This window comes from Dendropsophus ebraccatus, chromosome 5 (genome assembly GCF_027789765.1).
Source record: "Dendropsophus ebraccatus isolate aDenEbr1 chromosome 5, aDenEbr1.pat, whole genome shotgun sequence".
Taxonomy (NCBI): Eukaryota; Metazoa; Chordata; class Amphibia; order Anura; family Hylidae; genus Dendropsophus; species Dendropsophus ebraccatus.
The window spans coordinates 122,037,919-122,058,471 of record NC_091458.1 but is presented as its reverse complement, the minus strand read 5'-3'; the positions used below and the strand labels follow the sequence as shown (position 1 = coordinate 122,058,471).

At 40.6% G+C, this 20,553-nt stretch overlaps 1 protein-coding gene across 2 annotated transcripts in view; it reads left to right on the top strand.

The window, feature by feature from the left end:
- CASTOR2 (cytosolic arginine sensor for mTORC1 subunit 2) overlaps positions 1–18,915 on the top strand; it is a 109,503-nt gene extending 90,588 nt beyond the window's left edge. For both annotated transcript variants that reach the window (XM_069972475.1, XM_069972474.1), the window contains exons 3-9: positions 10,364–10,557; positions 10,933–11,065; positions 11,988–12,111; positions 13,884–13,994; positions 15,151–15,233; positions 16,245–16,339; positions 17,583–18,915. In XM_069972475.1, coding sequence (XP_069828576.1) covers positions 10,364–10,557; positions 10,933–11,065; positions 11,988–12,111; positions 13,884–13,994; positions 15,151–15,233; positions 16,245–16,339; positions 17,583–17,648 — 806 coding nt within the window. In that variant the 3' untranslated portion in view covers positions 17,649–18,915. The remainder of the gene's footprint in view (positions 1–10,363; positions 10,558–10,932; positions 11,066–11,987; positions 12,112–13,883; positions 13,995–15,150; positions 15,234–16,244; positions 16,340–17,582) is intronic.
- Positions 18,916–20,553: the final 1,638 nt, after the last annotated feature.

Here is a 20,553-nt window from a genome sequence, read left to right as displayed (position 1 = left end):
ATAGCACCTAGTATTCACCTTCTATGTGGTTCATCTCCTGAGCTTGTTTCATAGTACTACAGTCCAGGCGGCCTTGCCTTACATGTACAGTATGTGTTGCTGACACGGTCTGTCGTTACAGTAGCTTGAATATTAAAATAGGTGAAATAGTGTAGGTAGCCTTGAATTTAAGTACCACAGAATGACGGTATACTTAGAAATTGACCAAATAGACCTGCAAGTAGTCCATTAAATTTAATGGATCTAGTGTGGGTTGTGGCATTTGTCGACATACTGTTTGCCAGTGTGCTAATATATACCATGGACGTCGTGTACGGTGACTTTAGGTTTGCAATAATGATGTAATGCTGGCAGGACAGGCACACAACTGTGACAACAGAAATGCAGCTCTGTAAGACACATAGTATTTTTTTTAATGTTTATTAATGGTGCGGTCACACCTACAGGATCTGCAGCTGATTTTCTGCAGCAGATTTCATTTAAATAACTGAACACAGCATCAAATCTGCTGCAGATCTGCTGCAGATCCTGTAGGTGTGAACGCACCCTAAGGGTGGTATTACACGAAGCGTTTTTTTTCAATTAACGATAAACGATCTCCAACGATCGCAATAGCGGTTGCCTAATAATCGTTCGTTTTACTACACGGAAAGATTATCGGTTATATTGGAGCAACAAAATTCAAGAACACTCCCCTTTCAATTTGCGAATGAACAGGGAACGGCTAACGACATCTTATTCAAACGAACGATGTGCGAACGATGTGTAAAAGACAAACGATAAAAATAGATTCAAAACCTATTAAACGACCAGCGACCAATCGTTCGTCGTTTAATCGTTGTCTACTATTACACTTAAAGATAATCGTTCAAATACGACCGATTGAACGATTAGTCGAACGATAATCGCTTCGTGTAATACCACCCTAATGGTGCGTTCACACCTACAGGATCTGCAGCTGATTTTCTGCAGCAGATTTCATTTAAATAACTGAACACAGCATCAAATCTGCTGCAGATCTGCTGCAGATCCTGTAGGTGTGAACACACCCTAAGGGTGCGTTCACACCTACAGGATCTGCAGCTGATTTTCTGCAGCAGATTTCAGTTAAATAACTGAACACAGCATCAAATCTGATGCTGTGTTCAGTTATTTAACTGAAATCTGCTGCAGAAAATCAGCTGCAGATCCTGTAGGTGTGAACGCACCATAAAGGGGTTTTTCAGACATGGAAAAAATTAAACATGCTATTTATATGTGTTGGAATAAAAAAAATGACGTATTCAGGTTTTAAAATCTGCATTCACAGTGCATCTAAGGCCTTCTTCACAGGACCATATTGTGCTTGTAAGCAGCAAGACCGGGGATGTTTTTTGCAAAAAAATACAACAACAACAAAAACACTAACTTCCACAATGCATTCGTATTTGTGGATCCACATAAACAGGATGGTGGCATAAAACTAAGGGAATGTTGCCTGTAAACATCCACAATCCGTATTTAGTCTACAATTTGAAAGAACCCATTGACTTGTATTGGTGAGTCTCTGCAGCTAATTCAAATGTCGATTTGCAATTTCAGGCCATGTTCACACAACGTATGTTTTGTGTAAATCACGGCCGTTGTTGCAATTTGCAACAACGGCTGTGATTTACACAAAACATACGTTGTATTGTGAATAAAAGGAATTTCAGTCAGAGTGTATACACATAGGGGGAGATTTATCAAACATGGTGTAAAGTGAAACTGGCTCAGTTGCCCCTAGCAACCAATCAGATTCCACCTTTCATTTTCCAAAAATCTGTGAGGAATGAAAGGTGGAATCTGATTGGTTGCTAGGGGCAGCTGAGCCCGTTTCACTTTACACCATGTTTGATAAATCTCCCTCATAGTATATTCTCCGGCCGTGAAAACTGAAATGTCAGTCATTGATATGTCAGTTAATATAAGTCATTAATTGAATAGCGTCCGCAGTGAACCTGTCAGTTCACACAACGGAGCGTGCGGCTCTGGCTGCACGCTCTATTGTGTGCAGCGGGGAATTCGGAAGCAGGCTTATCAGCTGCTGTATGTCCTGCAGGAAATGTTGCTTTCTTTTCAGTCTGACACACTGCTCTCTGCTGCCACTTCTGTCCAAGACAGGAACTGACCAGAGCAGAAGAGGTTTTCTAAATGGATTTGCTACTGCTCTGTACAGTTCCTGTGTCAGATAGAGATGTCAGCAGAGAGCACTGTGTCACACTGAAAAGAATCCACCACTTCCTGCAGGACATACAGCAGCTGATAAGTATTGTAAGACTTGTAGTAAATTACAAATCTATATAACTTTCTGACACCAGTTGATTTAAAAGAAAAAGATTTTCGCTGGATAGCCCCTTTAAATGATTTTATGGGGAACGTTTTGTTTTTTCATACCCTGTTGAAGTACTGTGTATATTAATTATGAGTGTTGGTGTTAAATACTAGCCTTATGAAGCAATGATCATTGGCATTTATATGTCATTATTTCTACTGCCCATCACAGGGGATTATATTGTGTTGGAAGACATTTTTTTTATAGAATAAATAATTGCAGTACAGTAAGCTGTTTACCCACCCCCGACACAAACTATGTAGAGCGTCCTCCGTAGAATGTACAGCTTATTGTGTGCCCACATGACTCACTGGATATCTTATCGCATCAGCTTGATTTCAATGTTAAAGCTTCATTGTCTCCAAAGAAGGCTCCAATGGGAAACTGAGTGGTCTGGATATGATGCCGCATAGTGCACATAACTACAGAGTTCTTTGTATGGAGAAATACTGGGTCATATACAAGAGAAATAATTAAACATAGAATATGTTTTTCTACAAAGTGGTTAATACAACCCCTTTCTATAGTAATTATTAAAGCCAATGAACCAGCAGTGCATTTACTTTAAGACTTTCACATGGATAGAACAGCGCCAGCACAAGGAAGCCGGTCCTTTCTTTGAACCGCGGCCTGGTTCCCGCATACGGCGCAGTTCTGTTTCCAGGCACCGGCTGGGGGTGAAGCACTGGGGGCAGACCGGCCCGTCCCCAGTGGGAGGAAACCCCCGCCCCTCTATGAAGCAGCTCCATTAGAATAAGTGGAGCTTTAAGATATAAGAGTCCCAGTTGGAAAGCTGAGAGAAGATGGTTTTAGAAGAGTTTAGTAAAGCCACATTTTGTCATTTGTATTATGTCCTCAAGTACAGGCCCAACTGCGGGTCTAATGACATACAGTGAAAGTGTCACTTATAATGCTGCCAATTCCGGTCCCTAGACCTGTGGTTGGGCCAGGACTTGCATCCACATTACAATCGTCTGAAATCATTGTAGATCTGAGAGGGGCAAGCAGCACATTTCTTGCCAAAAACAATGACCATTGGGTGACAACTCTGTTTTTATGATCTTTTACACAATTGCTTTCAGTGGAGCCGCTGGCTCTAGAAAAATCCAATGTCCATGGTTAAAACATTACTTAGTGTTACATTTGATTTCTATAAAACCAACCTGGCAGAAGCCATATAGAGCCCTGCAAGATCAGGGAAACCTTTTTTTCCCCAAAGTTTGCTTTTTTTCCTCTGGAAATGCTTCCACGATTTCTTACGTCAGGATGTGATCCCATCCTTAGCACATAAAGTAAGCCTCTTCAAAGGGGTTGCATTATGAGAATTTTCTTAAGCTTTTTCTTTCTGAGTAAATATATAAATTTAAGGGGTTAGCCAGTGTTTAAATTTTTATATCACTGGCCTCGGTGCTGTTGCATCTCAGCCAGTGATTGGCTGAGCAGGCTGCCCCCCCCCCCAAGACAAGTTTATCTCAGAAGTAGCAGGACGGCAGTCTGTGGGGACACCGGCAACACTGCATCAGGACATTGGGGAAGCATTGAGAGGTAAGCATAACGTTTATTATGTCTACCAACAGTTCAGCAATATATTTTTAAAAATTTCTAACCGCCGGATAACCCCTTTAAGGTCAATCTGTGATCTACTGACATGCCCCCTTTAGTAAATACTTGCATTTTCAATAAAATAACAGTGGCCAGACAATCTTTTCTTAGAACATGTCGTTGTGCCATTTTCCTGGAAATGTATGGATAATTTGACAACTGGGTGTTACTTTCCCCTTTGTTGGTAAGGAGTCTCTATGCACAGTTTTTTTTATATATATACTTACAGGGGAACAGAGGAATGGCACAATGTAAAGTTCTATGAAAAGATGCTCCAGAATTATTATTTTATGGGGAATACAAGTATTTACTAAAACATTATGTGTCGGGGGAGCTGACAGATTCTCTTTAACTGCATGAATACAGTCCTGTGAGAATCAGTAGTTGTCACTTATGTATGGCTCTTGCATTCAGAGATTTTCAAGTGACTTCCTTTTAAGTTTAGCAGTGCTATATTTATGGCGAGAATCCACTTTGGCATGCGTTCACTGTTGAGAAGCCTTCTAGGGACGTACATAGATATAGCCTAATATCTCTTAGTAGCAGTTGCAAATTGCTTTTAATTAGTGAAGGCGATTTCCCAAGGGAACGGCCGGGTTCTATGTACCAATAGATTTTGCCTATGATTATAGGTTTTCATTTCGGCGTGATTGCTGCGCAGTATAATTCTTCATATGAGCTCTCACTCCTCTCATAATAATGACACCTTTAATTCATCTGCCTTAATTTAATAATTGTGTTGGTTTTTATGCCGTGTTTGGGATCCAGCGGGAAATCAGCTTTCAGGCCTAGGATGACTAAAGAGACAAGTTGGGGATTGAAGTGATGGAAATAAATGCGTAGGGCAAAATTAGAGACATCATGTGTCAAAAATAATGGTTCTGCTTGCCAAGGAGATCTTTTCACTGATGACAAAGGGAGGGATGAAGTGTGGAGTTCTCAAAAGGTCAATTACAAACTAAAGTCTACAACAGGCTGGTGGACTATCCATGTCCTCATCTATAAACCTGTGGCTGGCTTACATAAAGGACTCAGGCAACAAATGTGGCTGTTCGGGTTTTCTTCCCCCTACGTTCTGCCATTTTGGCAAAGTACTGAAGTGGTGGTTGACACTGCAGACTTTATAATGGAGTCAAGTTGCATTGCATGCCCTGGAAGATATGTTTTATGAGTGAGCAGGGGGATAGTACCGCACCAGGGGGCCCTGTGACCCGCTCCGCCAATACTCTAGGCCCCCTGAGTTGTCATCATTTGCATCACCAGGTGGCTGAGCAGGTGCAAATATCCCTTTAACTTGGTCAGTTGGGATGGGGGGCAATCAAAAGTTTGCTATGTCTAGTTATGCCCCTGTGAGTCAGCTGGGAGCGGAAGGCATCACATAAGGCTGAGTCAGGAATAAGTTAATAATTGTGAGTGCCATATTTTTGCGCTTACGCCACTTACCATGCAAAATCAGGGATGTGATTTTTGATATTTAGGACAATTCTGCATGCTGTGATACCAAAAATGTTTATTTTTATTTATAAAATGGGGGAAAGGGGGGTGATTTAAATTTTTATCATAAGATGGGCATTTTTATTAATGAAATGTTTTTTCTTTTTCTTTTTTTAACACTGTTACTAGAAGTCCCCCTCTCTGAACTCCCCTAAGAGAGCGATGATGTATGGGTACATCATCGGTCCTTAAAGGGTTAGCACCTGTGTACCGGATAAATTCGTGTGAAGTAATATAATTAGTAATATACTCGTAATATACCCACAATCCCATCTGCATTATCAGGTTGAGTTCTTACCACACCAAAACCTTAAGGGGTTAATTGTAAGGATTACCTAGACTATATGAGAAGTACACACTTCACGGCAGCCTCAACTATACTTAAAACCTTGTAAAAATTACATAGTTAATTATATTTTCCTAATTATTTCTACCAAATAATTTAGAAAACATACTCCAAAAAAGGAATATAGAAACTGTATGCTTAAAGGGAACCTGTCACCCCCCGTGCCGGGGTGACAGGCTCTCGACCCCCCGTTAGAGCCCCCTATACTCACCTAATCCCGCCGGGTCCCGCTTCTGGAGGTGGCCCGGCGCGCGCGCTGAGAGATGAGTCCAATGCTCATAGAGAATGACGGAGCGCTGGACTCTCCTGTCATTCTCTATGGGTGTTGGACTCATCTCTCAGCGCGCGCGCCGGGCTGCAGCAGCTGAGATCTTCATCAACCGACCACCTCCAGAAGCGGGACCCGGCGGGATTAGGTGAGTATAGGGGGCTCTAACGGGGGGTCGGGAGCCTGTCACCCTGGCACGGGGGGTGACAGGTTCCCTTTAAAGGCTTATAATTTAACTCTTTTACTAATGGAAATTTTGGTACAGCACTATTAATGTACACATTTTTTTTGTATTCACCTTCCCATATCCAAGACAGGTATCGCTAAAAATAAATATGAAATATATATTATATATTTAATATGAACCAAACCAGAGGTAAAAAATTAAAAATGCCATCAGGGTGGTGGACACCAGGTGCCAATACATGAAAGGGAAAGAGCAGTCTGTCAGCTCCCAGATAAATCAAACAACACACTAATAATTGATATTACTAGACATCCACCATCAGCAAAAAGACAATCCCAGCAAGGAACAAACAGAAGGCCCCAGAGCATTTTCCCTATACGATCAAAGGTTCATGAGGGGACCGTAGGCTGGGATCCCAAAAGCATACCATGATTCAGATGAAATATAGATCAGATATGATATAAATGAATGATACTGTAATAGTCATAGTGAAGTGTAAGGTGTTGGTGACCAGACTTGTATTGAGCGACTCACTCAAGCCCCGTGCTGGAGGAAACTCCTCAACATCAACTTGACTGTATAAAGCTTTGTGTGTTACACCATGTACTGTGTTTTTTTCCCCCATACACATAAGTATTCATAATAGCTATAATTATGATATGAGGCTTAAAGCGAATGTACCATCAGATCCATCCGCTTTACGTTTTGGCCATGGATAGAACGGCACCAGCGTGGGGAAGCCAGTGCCGTGGTCCTTTTTTTAACTATGGCCCAGTTCCCGTGTACGGTGCAGTTCTATTCACGGGCACCAGCCGGGAGTGAAGCAATGGAGTCGCATCATAGAGGGGCTTCCACCCACTGGGAACGGGCCAGTCCGCCTCCAGTGCTTCACCGCTGGCTGGTGCCAGACCCCCACTGATGCTTGGATAAAGCCAGGAAAATTATGTGGTTAAGCAGATCACTTTCTGGCTATCCTTGTTCTAGTGAGTCTCTAAGGATGTGAAAAGTTTTTCTTAAGTGATTGTGTCCATTTACATGGAAAAAAATATAAGGATTTTTCTGGCATGGAAACACAGATTCATTAAATTTGCCATGCGTCCCCTTACCTACCAGCTAACAGTGTCAGTAATTTAGAATGTGAATTGCAGATGACAGATTCCCTTTAACCAAGTGTGTTAAAATGTTATTTATTGCAGTTGCTCTGTGGTGTTAAAAAATTTTTTTTTTACCAGTATGTTGGTTTTCAACTATAGAAATCTCTCATAGACAACAATGTGACTATAGTCACTAGACATTACAGCTGCTTATTATTTTCTAAACTGACTTAATGTGAAATTGTTACAGTATTTTAGTAATTAGGGCTATTTTTTTATTTTGGTCAGGGCCACATGTCGTCGAAACCTGGCCCTGCAGTATTCCACTGTGTTTTTAATAATGATGATTATTATTCATTAGAACGTCCATGCACATTTTTGAGTTTTTCATGTATTTCTTTGAATTCCCTTTACTTTGCTCTCGTAAACTTGTTTATCTGATACTTGGCCTCAAATCTTGTTATAATGAAATGAATTGAGTACGCCTAAAAAAGTAAATGTAATAACGCCAGTGACGCAGTAGACGGCCACAGAGCTACTCGACAACCTCTAAATGTTATTAGTGACTGTCCTCTCCAACATCAAGCTCTTCCGAGTACAATACAGAGTTGCTGTAGAGGTCAGACTGCTTCATCCAAGCAGCTGTAAGTTAGTGAGGGATTGGAGCCATTTACTATTTTTATACACAATTTGATTTCCCATAAAGTCATAACTCTAAACTTCATATTCTGTCATTTACTTGATGTAATGACAGCTGGGGTTAGAAAAGAGAACTCTAATCTTAGTCATTTACCTTGATCTAATGTACAGGGTTAGTGAAATAAAATTTCCCCCAACTCACAGGGCTCTGGAGGGCGCTCTGCTCCTCTAAATAAGATAAAAATGCCCATGGAGCGGGACACGGTACAGCGTGGGCACAGGGAGCAGTAAATCTAAGTTATTTATTACGTTCCCTCCACCCCTTGCCCAAATATTTGTTGCCCCGCTGTGGAACTGTGTGAGAATAATCTGATCTATTTAAAATCTGATCTATTTCTTGGTGTTTGATTGTCCTCTGTTAGGGCCCTATTCCACCGGACGATTATCGTTTGCATAATCGTTAACGATTAACGATCTCAAACGACCGCTATTGCAAAAGACCTGAAAACGTTCAGTCATTTCCATGGAACAATAATCGTTACTTATGATCGTAATTGCGATCGTTTTGTCTTCGCTATTTATTCGCTATTGCGTTCGTATCTATTGTGAACGACCGAATGATGTCTTATTCAATGCGAACGATTTGCGAACGAGCAACGATAAAAATAGGTCCAGGTCTTATAAAGCGATCAACGATTTCTCGTTCGGTCGTTAATCGTTAACTGCATTTCAACTAAACGATTATCGTTTAGATTCGAACGATTTAACGATAATCTGAACGATAATCGTCCGGTGAAATAGGGCCCTTAGGCTATTTTCACACACTTTAAAATAACATCTGCCATTTTAATTTAAAATAATGACCGGCGTTTTCAGTGTTCAATCATTGCCATTGAAGTCTATGGAATTTCCACAATATTGAATGGGACTTTAAAATAGCCACACCCAAAAGGATGTTAAAACGCGGCCTTGTCGAACCTAAACTTAAAAAATGCACCATGGCACTGACAGCTATGTTTAAACAACGGCCGTTATTTAATACTCAAAATAGCGACTGTGGTTTTGAGTATCAACTAATAGCCATTGGAAATGATTGTGTGAACATAGCCTTAAAGTGAATCTGCTGACGCTGTAAGATAGCTGTTAGATCAGGGAACACATGGTTCATTTAATATATCTGTCTCTGTGCTTCCAGAATGTAGAAAATATTTTTATTAGATAGTAAGAAGAGTCAAAGCTGTAACACCTCCTTCATCACCCTCCCATACCTTACCTTGCTGGGGACTCAGCTACCAGGTGTCAAGCAAGCAGGGAGGGGGGGAGAGGAGACATTGCAGCTTGCAGCAGATCAGAAGATTGGAAAAGCCTCTTTGACTTTGTACCAGAGAATAAAATCATTTCTCTACATTCTGGAAGCACAGACAGATATATGAAAGGTACCATGTGTCTCTGTGTCCTAACAGCTATCTAATGGTGTCAGCAGTTTAGAACCTAAATTGTAGCTGACAGATTCCCTTTAAAGAGAATCTAGAGAAATAGCCGATGTTGCAAGTAGCACATGATCAGGGTTGGTTTTCCGTTGGTTTTTCTTTCTATTGGGGTGCATTATTTTTCTTTTTTGTTTGTTTTTTATGTTTTCTTTCTGCTGCATTAGTCCTCCCTGTTCTTATTCTACTGCACCTAGATGTCAGTGCTGACTCCCACACCCGTACTGGAAGTGGACAGATCTGCCTAGCAACTAGATAATTTCTCCAGAAAGAGAACAACATGTGGGATGTAGCATACACAAACAGTTTACTGAGCAGTTGTATCAGAGATAAGTGCACTGAAAAGGCTTTGTGCTTAAAGGTCAAGATGTATATTTTAAATGACATGTTTTGGAGTTAATACAGTACTTAGAAAAAAGGATTGTTTTCTTACAATTATGGATACTCCAAAAGTCAATATTGAACCAGAAACATAAGAGCAGTGTTTGTGAGCATCTAGCAAGTCGAAAAGATACTGTTTGCTTAAATATTTATTAAAGTGGTACTCCCCCCCACACACACACGCACCATCCACAAGAACATTTGATATATATATGTATAAAAGTTGTATGCGTCTTCTTTCTGCTCTAAAATTGCTTCATTTTATCGGTGGACAGTGTCAACTAGGCGGGGCTTCATGACACTTTGGCCATCTCCCCAGGAGATGAAATGAAGCGTTCGTAAAGGGGGTGACCGTATCACTTTGAATGAATATTATATTGTACTTCTAATTAACATTCAGATACGGGGAAGCCCTGCAATTCCCAACAAAGCTTTGTAACACAAAAAATGCTTCTTGATGTATGATATATATAATTATTTTTTATTAAATTTCTTATCTTCTTTCTGTACAGAACTCCCATCTTCAGAACATCTAAGTGTAGCAGATGCAACATGGTTAGCCCTTAATGTGGTCTCAGGAGGTGGCAGCTCATCCAGTTCTCAGCCAATCGGAGTGACCAAAATAGCAAAATCAGTCATAGCGCCACTTGCAGACCAGAACATTTCTGTGTTTATGTTATCCACCTATCAAACAGACTTTATATTGGTAAACACATTTTTCAATTATTTTTATTCTCATTTCTATACTTTATTTTTAAAAATGTAATTATTTATGGATGATTATTACTGCAGCTTCCCAGCAGAACATGAGAGAGGATATATATATATATAGATATATATAGATATATATATATATATATATATGTTATATTGAGATCTCTACCACAAGATCAGGCCTCTTCTAGCAGTTCTCACTGATATGGTAGTCACTGTTCTATGGCAAAAACTGCAAAAAAAAAAAGTTTCAATTAGAGAATAACGCTGCATGTTATGATTTCTCAGTGTTTTTAATGTGAACTTGAATTCTCCAAAAGTGAAAAGTTGACCATTTATTTTCTGTTTTTTTTTTTTTCTTTTTCAGGTACGCGAGAGGGATCTGCCATTTGTTATGCACACACTTGCTGCAGAATTTACAATTTTGCAGGTGGTGAATGGAGAGACTGTAGCTGCTGATAATCTTGGAGTAACAAATGGATTTGTGAAACCTAAGCTTGGTATGTTTCCTGCAGAAATATGGTGTTAAAAAAACAAAACATAAATGTCAGAAGTGACATGTATGGAGCAGGAATGTGTGTAAGCCAGTGGTCACTTTCCTTCACTACAGAGCGAGGCGCTCTTTACAGTTGAGCAGGGTCTGATTCTTATAATCGGTATAACATCACTGATAGTACAAAGCAAGTGCTCAGTAGTGGAAAGAAGGGTGGGGGCCACAGTTTGTGGTGGTGTGCTACTTCCACAGTTCCTATATCCCAGTAGTCTGCAGCTATCTGAAAAGATTTGAGTACCACCGGTTAGTGGACTAAAGCATATAGATTAGTGAACTGTGGGAGAGTGATTTTAACTTTTTCACTGTGTCTATTGTTTTTATAGTACATTATTACTTATTAAAAGCTAAGTTTTATATATAGTTTTCAAGGGGTGATCCGGGGCCCTTAGGGCTAATGGCCCTTTGCACCAGTGTGATATTTGTTTAAATATACCCTGGACCCCCTTGGTTTTTCTAGGCACTTTAGTTGTTTGTAGAGATGAGTGCAACTCGAGCATGCTCGGGTCCCGTCATTTGGCACTTGAATACTTTTGGCTAAAGAAGTTGGAGTCATCCAACTGCATCCAACTTCTTCAGGCAATGGTATTGAAATGACGGACGATTGCACATGGCTTCATAACGGAGGTCTTCATGCTAGGCCTAGGGATGTAATTGTTAATCCACAAACACATACAATAATAAAATGATTGCCGTTTGTATTATATAGTGACGTTCTCTGGCAACCTATAGGTGTTAGTTGGCATCTTTGGTAAACTGAAATATCCAGCACAGCCTGTTTGTATACCTGTTGTATACATAACATCGTATTGTACTTACTTTTGTATATCTTACCCTCACTTTGTCGTTTTTAATCCTGTTTAATCTTTTAGTTCAGCGGCCAGTTATCCACCCACTTTCCAGTCCAAGCAATATGTTTTGTGTAACCAGCCTGGATCCCTATACCCTTCCAAGTGTGACTACACTCCTAATGGATGTTATGTTTTACTCCAATGGGTATGTACACAGAAGGTTTGGTTGTTTTCATTAAATACCTGTGGTGCATTCAAATGCTGATTATTTCTCCAATGTAAAAGACCCAATGACAATTGTCAGTCAGCTGATCACTGGCATAGTGGAGCGCTAAAATTCATTGTTAGCCAGCTGCAAATCTCCCTATATAAATAGGGGAGGTGAAGATGACCATGACCCTGCACTGCACTAACAAAAACTGACTTTATTTTTCCATGCCTGTAATCTCCCGAAAACAACCTCTGACTATATACTCTATTATGGGGAGGGAATCCTACCTTGGGACTTCATTTACTATCTGGGAAAACTTTGAGTGGCTGTCATGTAACAATACACCTTGCTCACAACAACATCCCCTAGGAAAATGAATGGTTTGCTGGGCTATCAGGTGGAAGGACCTTTGATGAGGGATCCATAATTTCATTGTAAGCCGCATAGTGCAGGGACTGATAGGAATGATATTTCTTCTTTAAGTATGGTGGGATATTATAATGTCGCACCTATCTCTAGAATAAGAGTCTCCCGGCCCTGTCCGGCTTACATGCAGTGGCTTATGGGATACTGGAAACAACAAAGCAGGTTGTTTTACATACTATATGCTTCTCCTAAAGGAAATAATAGGTGTTGTGTAAACAGCATAGAACTGAAGGGTTCATCTGCATCAGTTCAGAGGACAGGCTGTTCTGTTCCAGAGGATAGGCTATAAATGTTGTAATGAGAATACTCAGCAAGTTAGGAATATCTATAGTTTAATCCTTATTCTAATGGTTTGGAGGCTGGACTACCACCCTCAGTGCACCGATCCACCCCTGGCCAGGCCGCCCCTTCCAATGTACATGCATCTGGCGCTCTGCAGTGAGGTTACTGCCGTGTTGTAGTCCTGTCCCCAGTGCACCAAGCGGCTTCATTAGCGTAAAGATTAAACTACAGAGTGCATGAAACAGCACCAAGGATGAGGGTTAGAAACGTACCATCAGAGTACAAACACACACGCCAGATCCGCAGCGGATTTTACAGTGCGAATTTGCAGTGAAATCCGGTGCGGATCCCTTGCCTGTCATTTTGAATGAGAAGACATACTCGTAGCGGCATTGACATCCCGCTGCAAGTATGTAAGTGACAGCCCCGTGACAGCCCCTGATTGGCTGAGCGGGACGTCTAATAATAATAATAATTAAGATGAGGTAGATTAAAGATCAGAACCCTACTTCCCATGTAGAAATATCATTTTCAGTTCTTCTTTTTCAGATTTAGAACTGGTCTCAAAAACTAAACGTATAAAGGTATTGGCTACCTGCCAAGTCAAACCAAAGCAACTGCAAAAGGGAAATGACAGCGAGAAGTAAATTGTCTAATAAAGAAGAAAACAACAAAAGTCAGCTTATAGGCTTGTGTTCTACCGGAAAGCGGCAGAAGGCATTTAATGACAATAAATGACAATTATTTTATAAAATATTGAGGTTCGGAGTATAATAAGCAGAGCTTGTGGATGGACTGAAGAACATTGCTGTATGTGTATACACATATAACTATTTCCCGTAGACAGAGATAGCGGTAGAATACAGAACAGTGTGGACTGCTGGGGTATTAATTGGGGTATCTATATGGCAGATGCCTCTCCAGCTCTTTTCTATAACAAGGTTACTGGATAGTGAGATGGGAAAATGGCTCAGAAGACCCTTGGGCCTACTCTATATGGTTTCCCAGCTGTATAAGTCATGCTATCTTAATGATGTCACTGACCATTTGTTTTGCAGAGTAAAAGATTCGGTGGTGGGCAGTGAGGAATCTGGTCATATCCGGTTCTTCTCCTTCTCCCTCATTGAGGGCTACATTTCTTTGGTAATGGATGTACAAACACAGCAGAGGTGAGCAGCTGGTAAAGGGATACTTGGCACATGAAGGCAGAATTTTTTTTTATGACAAGTGATGTTAATTCAATTTACCTAGTTGTGTAAAATGCTGTTACGTAGATATTGCATTGTCCTCTTCCACACAACAGTTGAAGTCTTTGCTGGCTATGACAACACAACTAAGCAACTCTTCTATAAGTCACTTGGTAGAATGTCAACCACTGCCACACTTAAAGGGAATCTAGCATCACTACCATGCATACTAACATGCTGGTATACACTGGTAGTGCATGACACCCTGATTAAAACACAGGCTTCCATTTCCAAATCCATTGAGGTACTCTGTAGATATATACGCAAAAATAGATTTATGCTAATGAGGTATTTTGGTGAGCGGCAAGAGTCCGGAGCTGCGGAGCCAGAGCTGTGGCTGCGCATGTGCGAGAGTTTCTGGCTAAAAGCAAAAGACGTCAGGAAAAGGGGATAAATGATGAAATGACATCATGGAGAATGAAGGGCAGGGGATGCATATTTAAAAAGGTTCCTCTCCTCCTTGAGCTGCAGGGCATGATAAATGGTGCACCCCCTTAGGGGCTTACGACCTGTGTGAGACACAGCTGGAAGATTGAGCAGTACTGTTTTGCAGCACTTTGACTTTTTAGGGTTTTTGGAATAGGTTTGAAATATAAGCCCTACTCCTAAAATACGCCATAGTTACAGTTACATGACATCATTGACATCATGGAGATGGAGTATGGGCATACTATAGCTGATGTGACAGTCCTGCTAAGTGCACTGTCAGACTGGCCCACCAGAGGACGGAGCGGGTATATAGTATGGGGGCCTAGTTACAGAAGGGGGGGGGGGGTGTACAGTATGGGAGGACTAACTAGAGGAGAGGGAGTGGGAATACAGAATAGGGGAACAATTACAGAGGAGGGAGGGAACGTGTCTCCAAAAAACCCTTCCCCCCAAAAAAAAGCCTTAGCTCTTTTTACAGACTAAACAATAATGTAAAACCCTGTCTTAATTTCAGAGTAGTCTGAGAAAAATAAATTAGCACTGATATTACTATTCGTGTCACGGATTAATTTATTTAGTATTTTGGGTTTCCTCTTTGGATCGTTCCTGTGGACATAGTTTAATCGAGTCTAATTTTTTTTTTTTTTAGGTTTCCTAATAATTTGCTGTTTACAAGTGCGTCGGGCGAGCTTTGGAAGATGGTTCGTATAGGCGGACAACCTCTAGGTTTTGGTATGTGCAATAAGAAGTGCTGCAAGTCAATGTATTGTTACTTAGTATATAGTTTGGAAGAGCCAAGTGTAAGCAGAGGACTGACAGTCATACATTTTTATTATTACACAATCTTCCCAATTTTTCCAGTGGTTACATGTAAAAAAAAACTTAGCTAGCCAGGAAGTTAGAAGTTAGAGCCGTATTGTAAGGACCGATATTCTGGCTCTGTTAGATCAGCGATCCCTTACTGAGCCTTTTACAATAATTATCGTGCAGCCTTTGCCTTAAGTGTATAATAATAAACATTATACATATATTTCCATGCTTCCCCATTTTCTGTTCTTCTACTGCTCACCGCAGCCGCTGGAACTTCAGAGCCAATCACTGAAGTACGCCACTCAGCCTGTGTGTAAAGCTTATTTTTTTACACAGTCATCAGCCATTGGCCGCGCATCTATATCACACTTAGCAATGCGTGTCCAACGGCCGATGAATTTTAGGCAGGATCAAAAGACGTGATCAGCCGATAATCGTTTTCATTAGCTGATCAATGTCTTTATTACACAAAGCGATAATCTGCCAAATTGGGCTGAATCTGCAGATTATCGCTCAGTGTGATAGGGCCCTTACTTTTCACTATCCTTGTTTCTCTATTCCTGCACTGTACTTTAAACCTAGAACCATATTTATAGGCCTCGCACTGCTTCTGTATTTTGCCGCCTCTGGTCATAAGATAAGAGCTTAAAAGCAAGGCATTATTCTGAACGCAGAAAGCTTGAGACAATGTGGGCATTCTTAAGTTAAAGCACTGGCAAGTCTTCACCATTGTATCAGAAAGAACACCAAAATTCACTAATAAAAAGTATATAGGTACAGTAGGTCTCATTGTAAGCCTTATAGTATACTAACTTTTACTGCCTGCTCTACAAAAAGAAATAAAAAGCAAATAAAATAGGAGTTTGTTGAGAATTTACTTGTATTTAGCACTTATTAATTCTTAAACTTTTTATTTTATTTTTCTTGTTTCAGATGAATGTGGGATTGTTGCTCAAATCTCAGAACCTCTAGCTGCTGCTGACATCCCAGCGTATTATATCAGTACCTTTAAGTTTGATCATGCACTGGTAAGTCTGTTTGCTATTACAGCATATGTTGGATGGTTTCAGTAATGAAATTATAGATTTTAAGAGATAACATTGAATAAATATTTTACATTTAAAATAAAAAAGGGGGGCAAATAGTCTAGTTTTAAAGGGTGCGGCATGGGATGGAGGTGGTGGGGTTATGGAGAAACACGTGCACCACAAGGACTACTGGGAAATGTAGTCTGATAGCAGTACAGGGGAAGAGGAACAGCAGGAAGAGCGGGACTACTGTACACCCACATGAGGAGTCTCAGGGGGGAATATCGGTAAGAACCTTGCATTGTTTGGATTTTTTTTTCTTACAAGGCTGCTCAGAGTTCACCTTTAAAGTCAGCCCTGTGATTAGCTGTTTGCTGCACTTCGAGTGAACTACAACTTGAGTCGACCTGTGTTCAACCATACATTATTGCTTGCCCATTCAGCATCCTCTACAAGGGCATTCTATTATAAAGGTATGTGCACCTTACGGAATTTAGGCGTAGATTTCAAGTAGAGTCCGTGCGGCGGTCTCCGCTTGAAGTTCCGCCTGTCCCATAGAGTCAATGATATTCTAAAGCTCAATCCGCCCTTCGCCCAAAGAATTGATGGTGGATTGAGCTTCAGAATATCATTGAGTCTCTGGGACAGGTGGAACTTCAATTGGAGACTGCCACTTGAAATTCCCACCTAAATTCCATAGTGTGCACATACTGTACCCTTACATAGCATTGTTCTGATTAATTTAGTGACATCATTAAGGGGGGTAACAGCTGTTAAGTAAAGGTTGAAAAAAACTAACTATGCTTGTCCCTATAAAGACCCTTTTACACAGGCCGACAGCTGCACAATGAGTGCTGATCTTGATGATCAGCCCTTGTTATTTGAGCCTTCACATGGCTTGATCAGTTGTAGGCCGGGCCACATGAACAATCACTGGATTTTTGTTTGAGCTGTCCTTTAATCTCATCTTGATGATTTTAATGTCTGTACAAAAGATCCAATCAGCCAATGATTATTGATCGCTGATCCTTTTACATAGGCTTTCATTTTGTTATGGTGGTATGAAATGTTGGTAAATGGACTAGATGGTTGGAACTCCAAATTGCACTAAAGTTCTTTACATAGCTGTTCACCAATCTCTTCTGCAGTTAATAAAAAAAGCTATTGATTACTTTATTTGTTCTTATTTACTGGCTTGTTAGAACAGCAGATATCGTCTTCATATTCTGTTTGATCTTTGCAGGTACCCGAAGAAAACATCAATGGTGTCATTAATGCTCTTCAAGTCAGCCAAGCAGAAAAGCATTAGAAGTCCTCTGGCTGGTGGCTAGCTTCTTTTTATTATCTGTGCAGTATTTTGAAACAAGCCGAATCTCAAGAGGTGCCATGAAGGAAGAGAGACACTGAAATGGAGATGAATGTGAAAATCTCCAGCAAGTTTTAGTTTTCTTTTATTCACCTATGGTTTCTTTTATGTTAGTTTCCTAAGTGATCTGTAACGTTCCTGCTAACTTGGTATGGAAAAAAAGAAAACCAGAAAAAAAAAAAAAAGGAAAAAAAGTTTAAAAAAACAAAAACAAACAAAAAAAAAATCATTGCACAGTTGCAATTAGTTACTACCGAGATGCAGTGAAGCCTTGGTTGTAGACATATGAGCTGCACCTTATAGATAAGTGTAAAAAATTCATTCTGAAGAGTCTATGTGGAAAGTTTTACAAGCTTAGAAAGGAATGAACATCACAAAATGGTAAAGAATATTGCACTGTATTCATCTACTCTACTTCACATGCCTCTCATAAAGATTGTAATACCACAACTAGTACTACATATTGAATAGTCTTGCGCTTCTTATCCTTGCCAGTCCCTGAGAGCAATAGATTGCAGGCTGCTCCGGCCTGGGACATGGATCGAAGTTTGTTGGGTGGAACCAATGATCTCTATCAACCGATCTCACTGCAGTTTCCATGTAGAGATGAAAGAGGGAGTGTTGGCAGCTTTGTATAGTTCTCTGCACCTTGACTCTGCTTTAGCCCCCCTTTTATTTCTATGCATGGTGAACTGTGTTATTGTTGTGTTTTTGTTTGTTTTATAGTGACTCTTCTAGCCAAAAATGCTTTCTGGAGGTTTTTTCATTGGTGAACCATGTCCACCCCACTCATGCAAAGCAGAATCATCATCTCTTTAGCCTTGCTTTCAAAGCCGCCTCAAAGGCAAACAAGTGCTTCATTGTAGACGAGAAAAAAATGTTGTTTCGACACGTCGTGAGGTAATGGTTCATAAATGGATTCATTTAATCCATGTGCAAAGGAAAGGTGAAATCTGCATGTCCAGAGTGGATCTTCACTCTTAGAGTTTGGTCTTTAGTCCAAAAACGTCACTGTTACACTACAGATTATAGACTAAGCCTTGAAATACTGTCAGTTTTTATCTTGTGGGAATTTCTACATTTAAGCTTTTATGCCATATAGGAGCTACTGTACTAGAGATTGAATTGTGATTGAATGCTAAGTTGTATTAGACATTAGTTTTCTTTTTTTTTTTTTTTTTACTTTATTTTCCAAGTCGTGTGTGAAATTTTCAAACGTCAACCTTGGCCTCCAAGGGGGCAGACTTTTTTTTTTTTTTTTTTAACATTTTTAACTTGTCAGTGGCCTACTATAAAACCAGACTGACCAGTGTTAGTTCAATCACAAAATGGCTGCCTCTGTTGGCGGGAGGCTGTTATACACTTTAGATATATACACATTCTATCACAATGGCATTGATCACAAATTTGTCCTTTACGGACAGTTTCACACATACCGCATTGCAGCGGATTTCACACTGTGATGCGATACGGTCTCCTGTCATTTCCCACGAATCTACATTCTCACAGTGGATTTTCATTCTGCTGTGAGAATGTAGCTACTGACCATATAAACCTCCGCTGCCGGGTTAATACGTTACCTGCTTGCGCCCCCACCTCCTTCTCCGGCTCCCTGATGTCCCGCTCAGCCAATCAATGCGCTGATTCATCGCAGCCACTGATTGGCTGAGCAGGAGGTCAGGGAGCCAGAGAAGCAGATGGGAGCGTGGCCAGGTAACGTATTAACCCGTCAGCGGAGAGTTAAGTGGTCAGTGGCTACGTTCTCGCAGCGGATTTTCATTCGGCTGCGAGAATGTAGATTCATAGGGAATAACAGGACAGAGAATCGCTGTTGAACTCGCAGCATGAAATCCGCTGCAACACGGTATGGGTAAAACTGGCCTACCTCTAGACTTATTTGTAGAATTATTTGTCGTGCCATTATAAATGCTCACCTACTGTGACTGAGCAAATTAGGTCAAGGTCAAATGTGATAAATTGAATTCTTAGGCCCCATTCACATTGTGTATATGGTTGTGAAAGAAAAAAATTGTGAAGAATAGGCTATGTTTAGTCTATTAAAGCCAATGGATGCACTATGGGTATGTACTATAATACTTTTCAGAAGTATTCCAATGTATACTTGTGATGTAGCCACAAAAAACATGATTACTGTAAAATTGCACATTGTATTCAAATGTATTAGTCTACATTGTTACTTTGCTTGGCAATTTAGCCACCTGGAAGTCTACGCTGCACTAATGTCTCCTTCTTAGGTTTTTGATATTTAGTTGTTGTTTTTTTTTTAAAATTAATTAGAAGACACTAATACACCTGATAATGTTCCCAGATCACAATGACTTTATAAAATAATAGAAATCTTCCTTGTTGCTAAGGATGGTCCGAACCTGCCGAGGTTCGGGTTTGTATGAACCCGAACGATTGGCATCAGATTCCCGCTGTCTGGCCGCTCCGTGCAGCAGGTGGATACAGCGGGAGGACCGCCTGGAAAACTGGGATACAGCCTATGGCTATGGCTGTATCCCAGTTTTCCAGGTGGTCCTCCCGCTGTATCCACCCTCTCCACGGAGCGGGCAGACAGCGGGAATCATTGCCGAGAGTTCAGGTTCGTACGAACCTGAACCTCGGCAGGTTTGGACCATCCCTACTTGTTGCATATCCGGGCAATCACTCACTTTTTTACTATAGACTTCATTTCACTTTAACCTTTACATATTTGGCATTCAGCTAATAATAATTCATATCAATGTATTAAATGGGGGATAGGGAACCTTCAGCCCTCCAGCTGTTGCAAAAATACAATTCTATCATGCCTGGACAGCTTTGGCATGTCCAGGCATGATGGGAG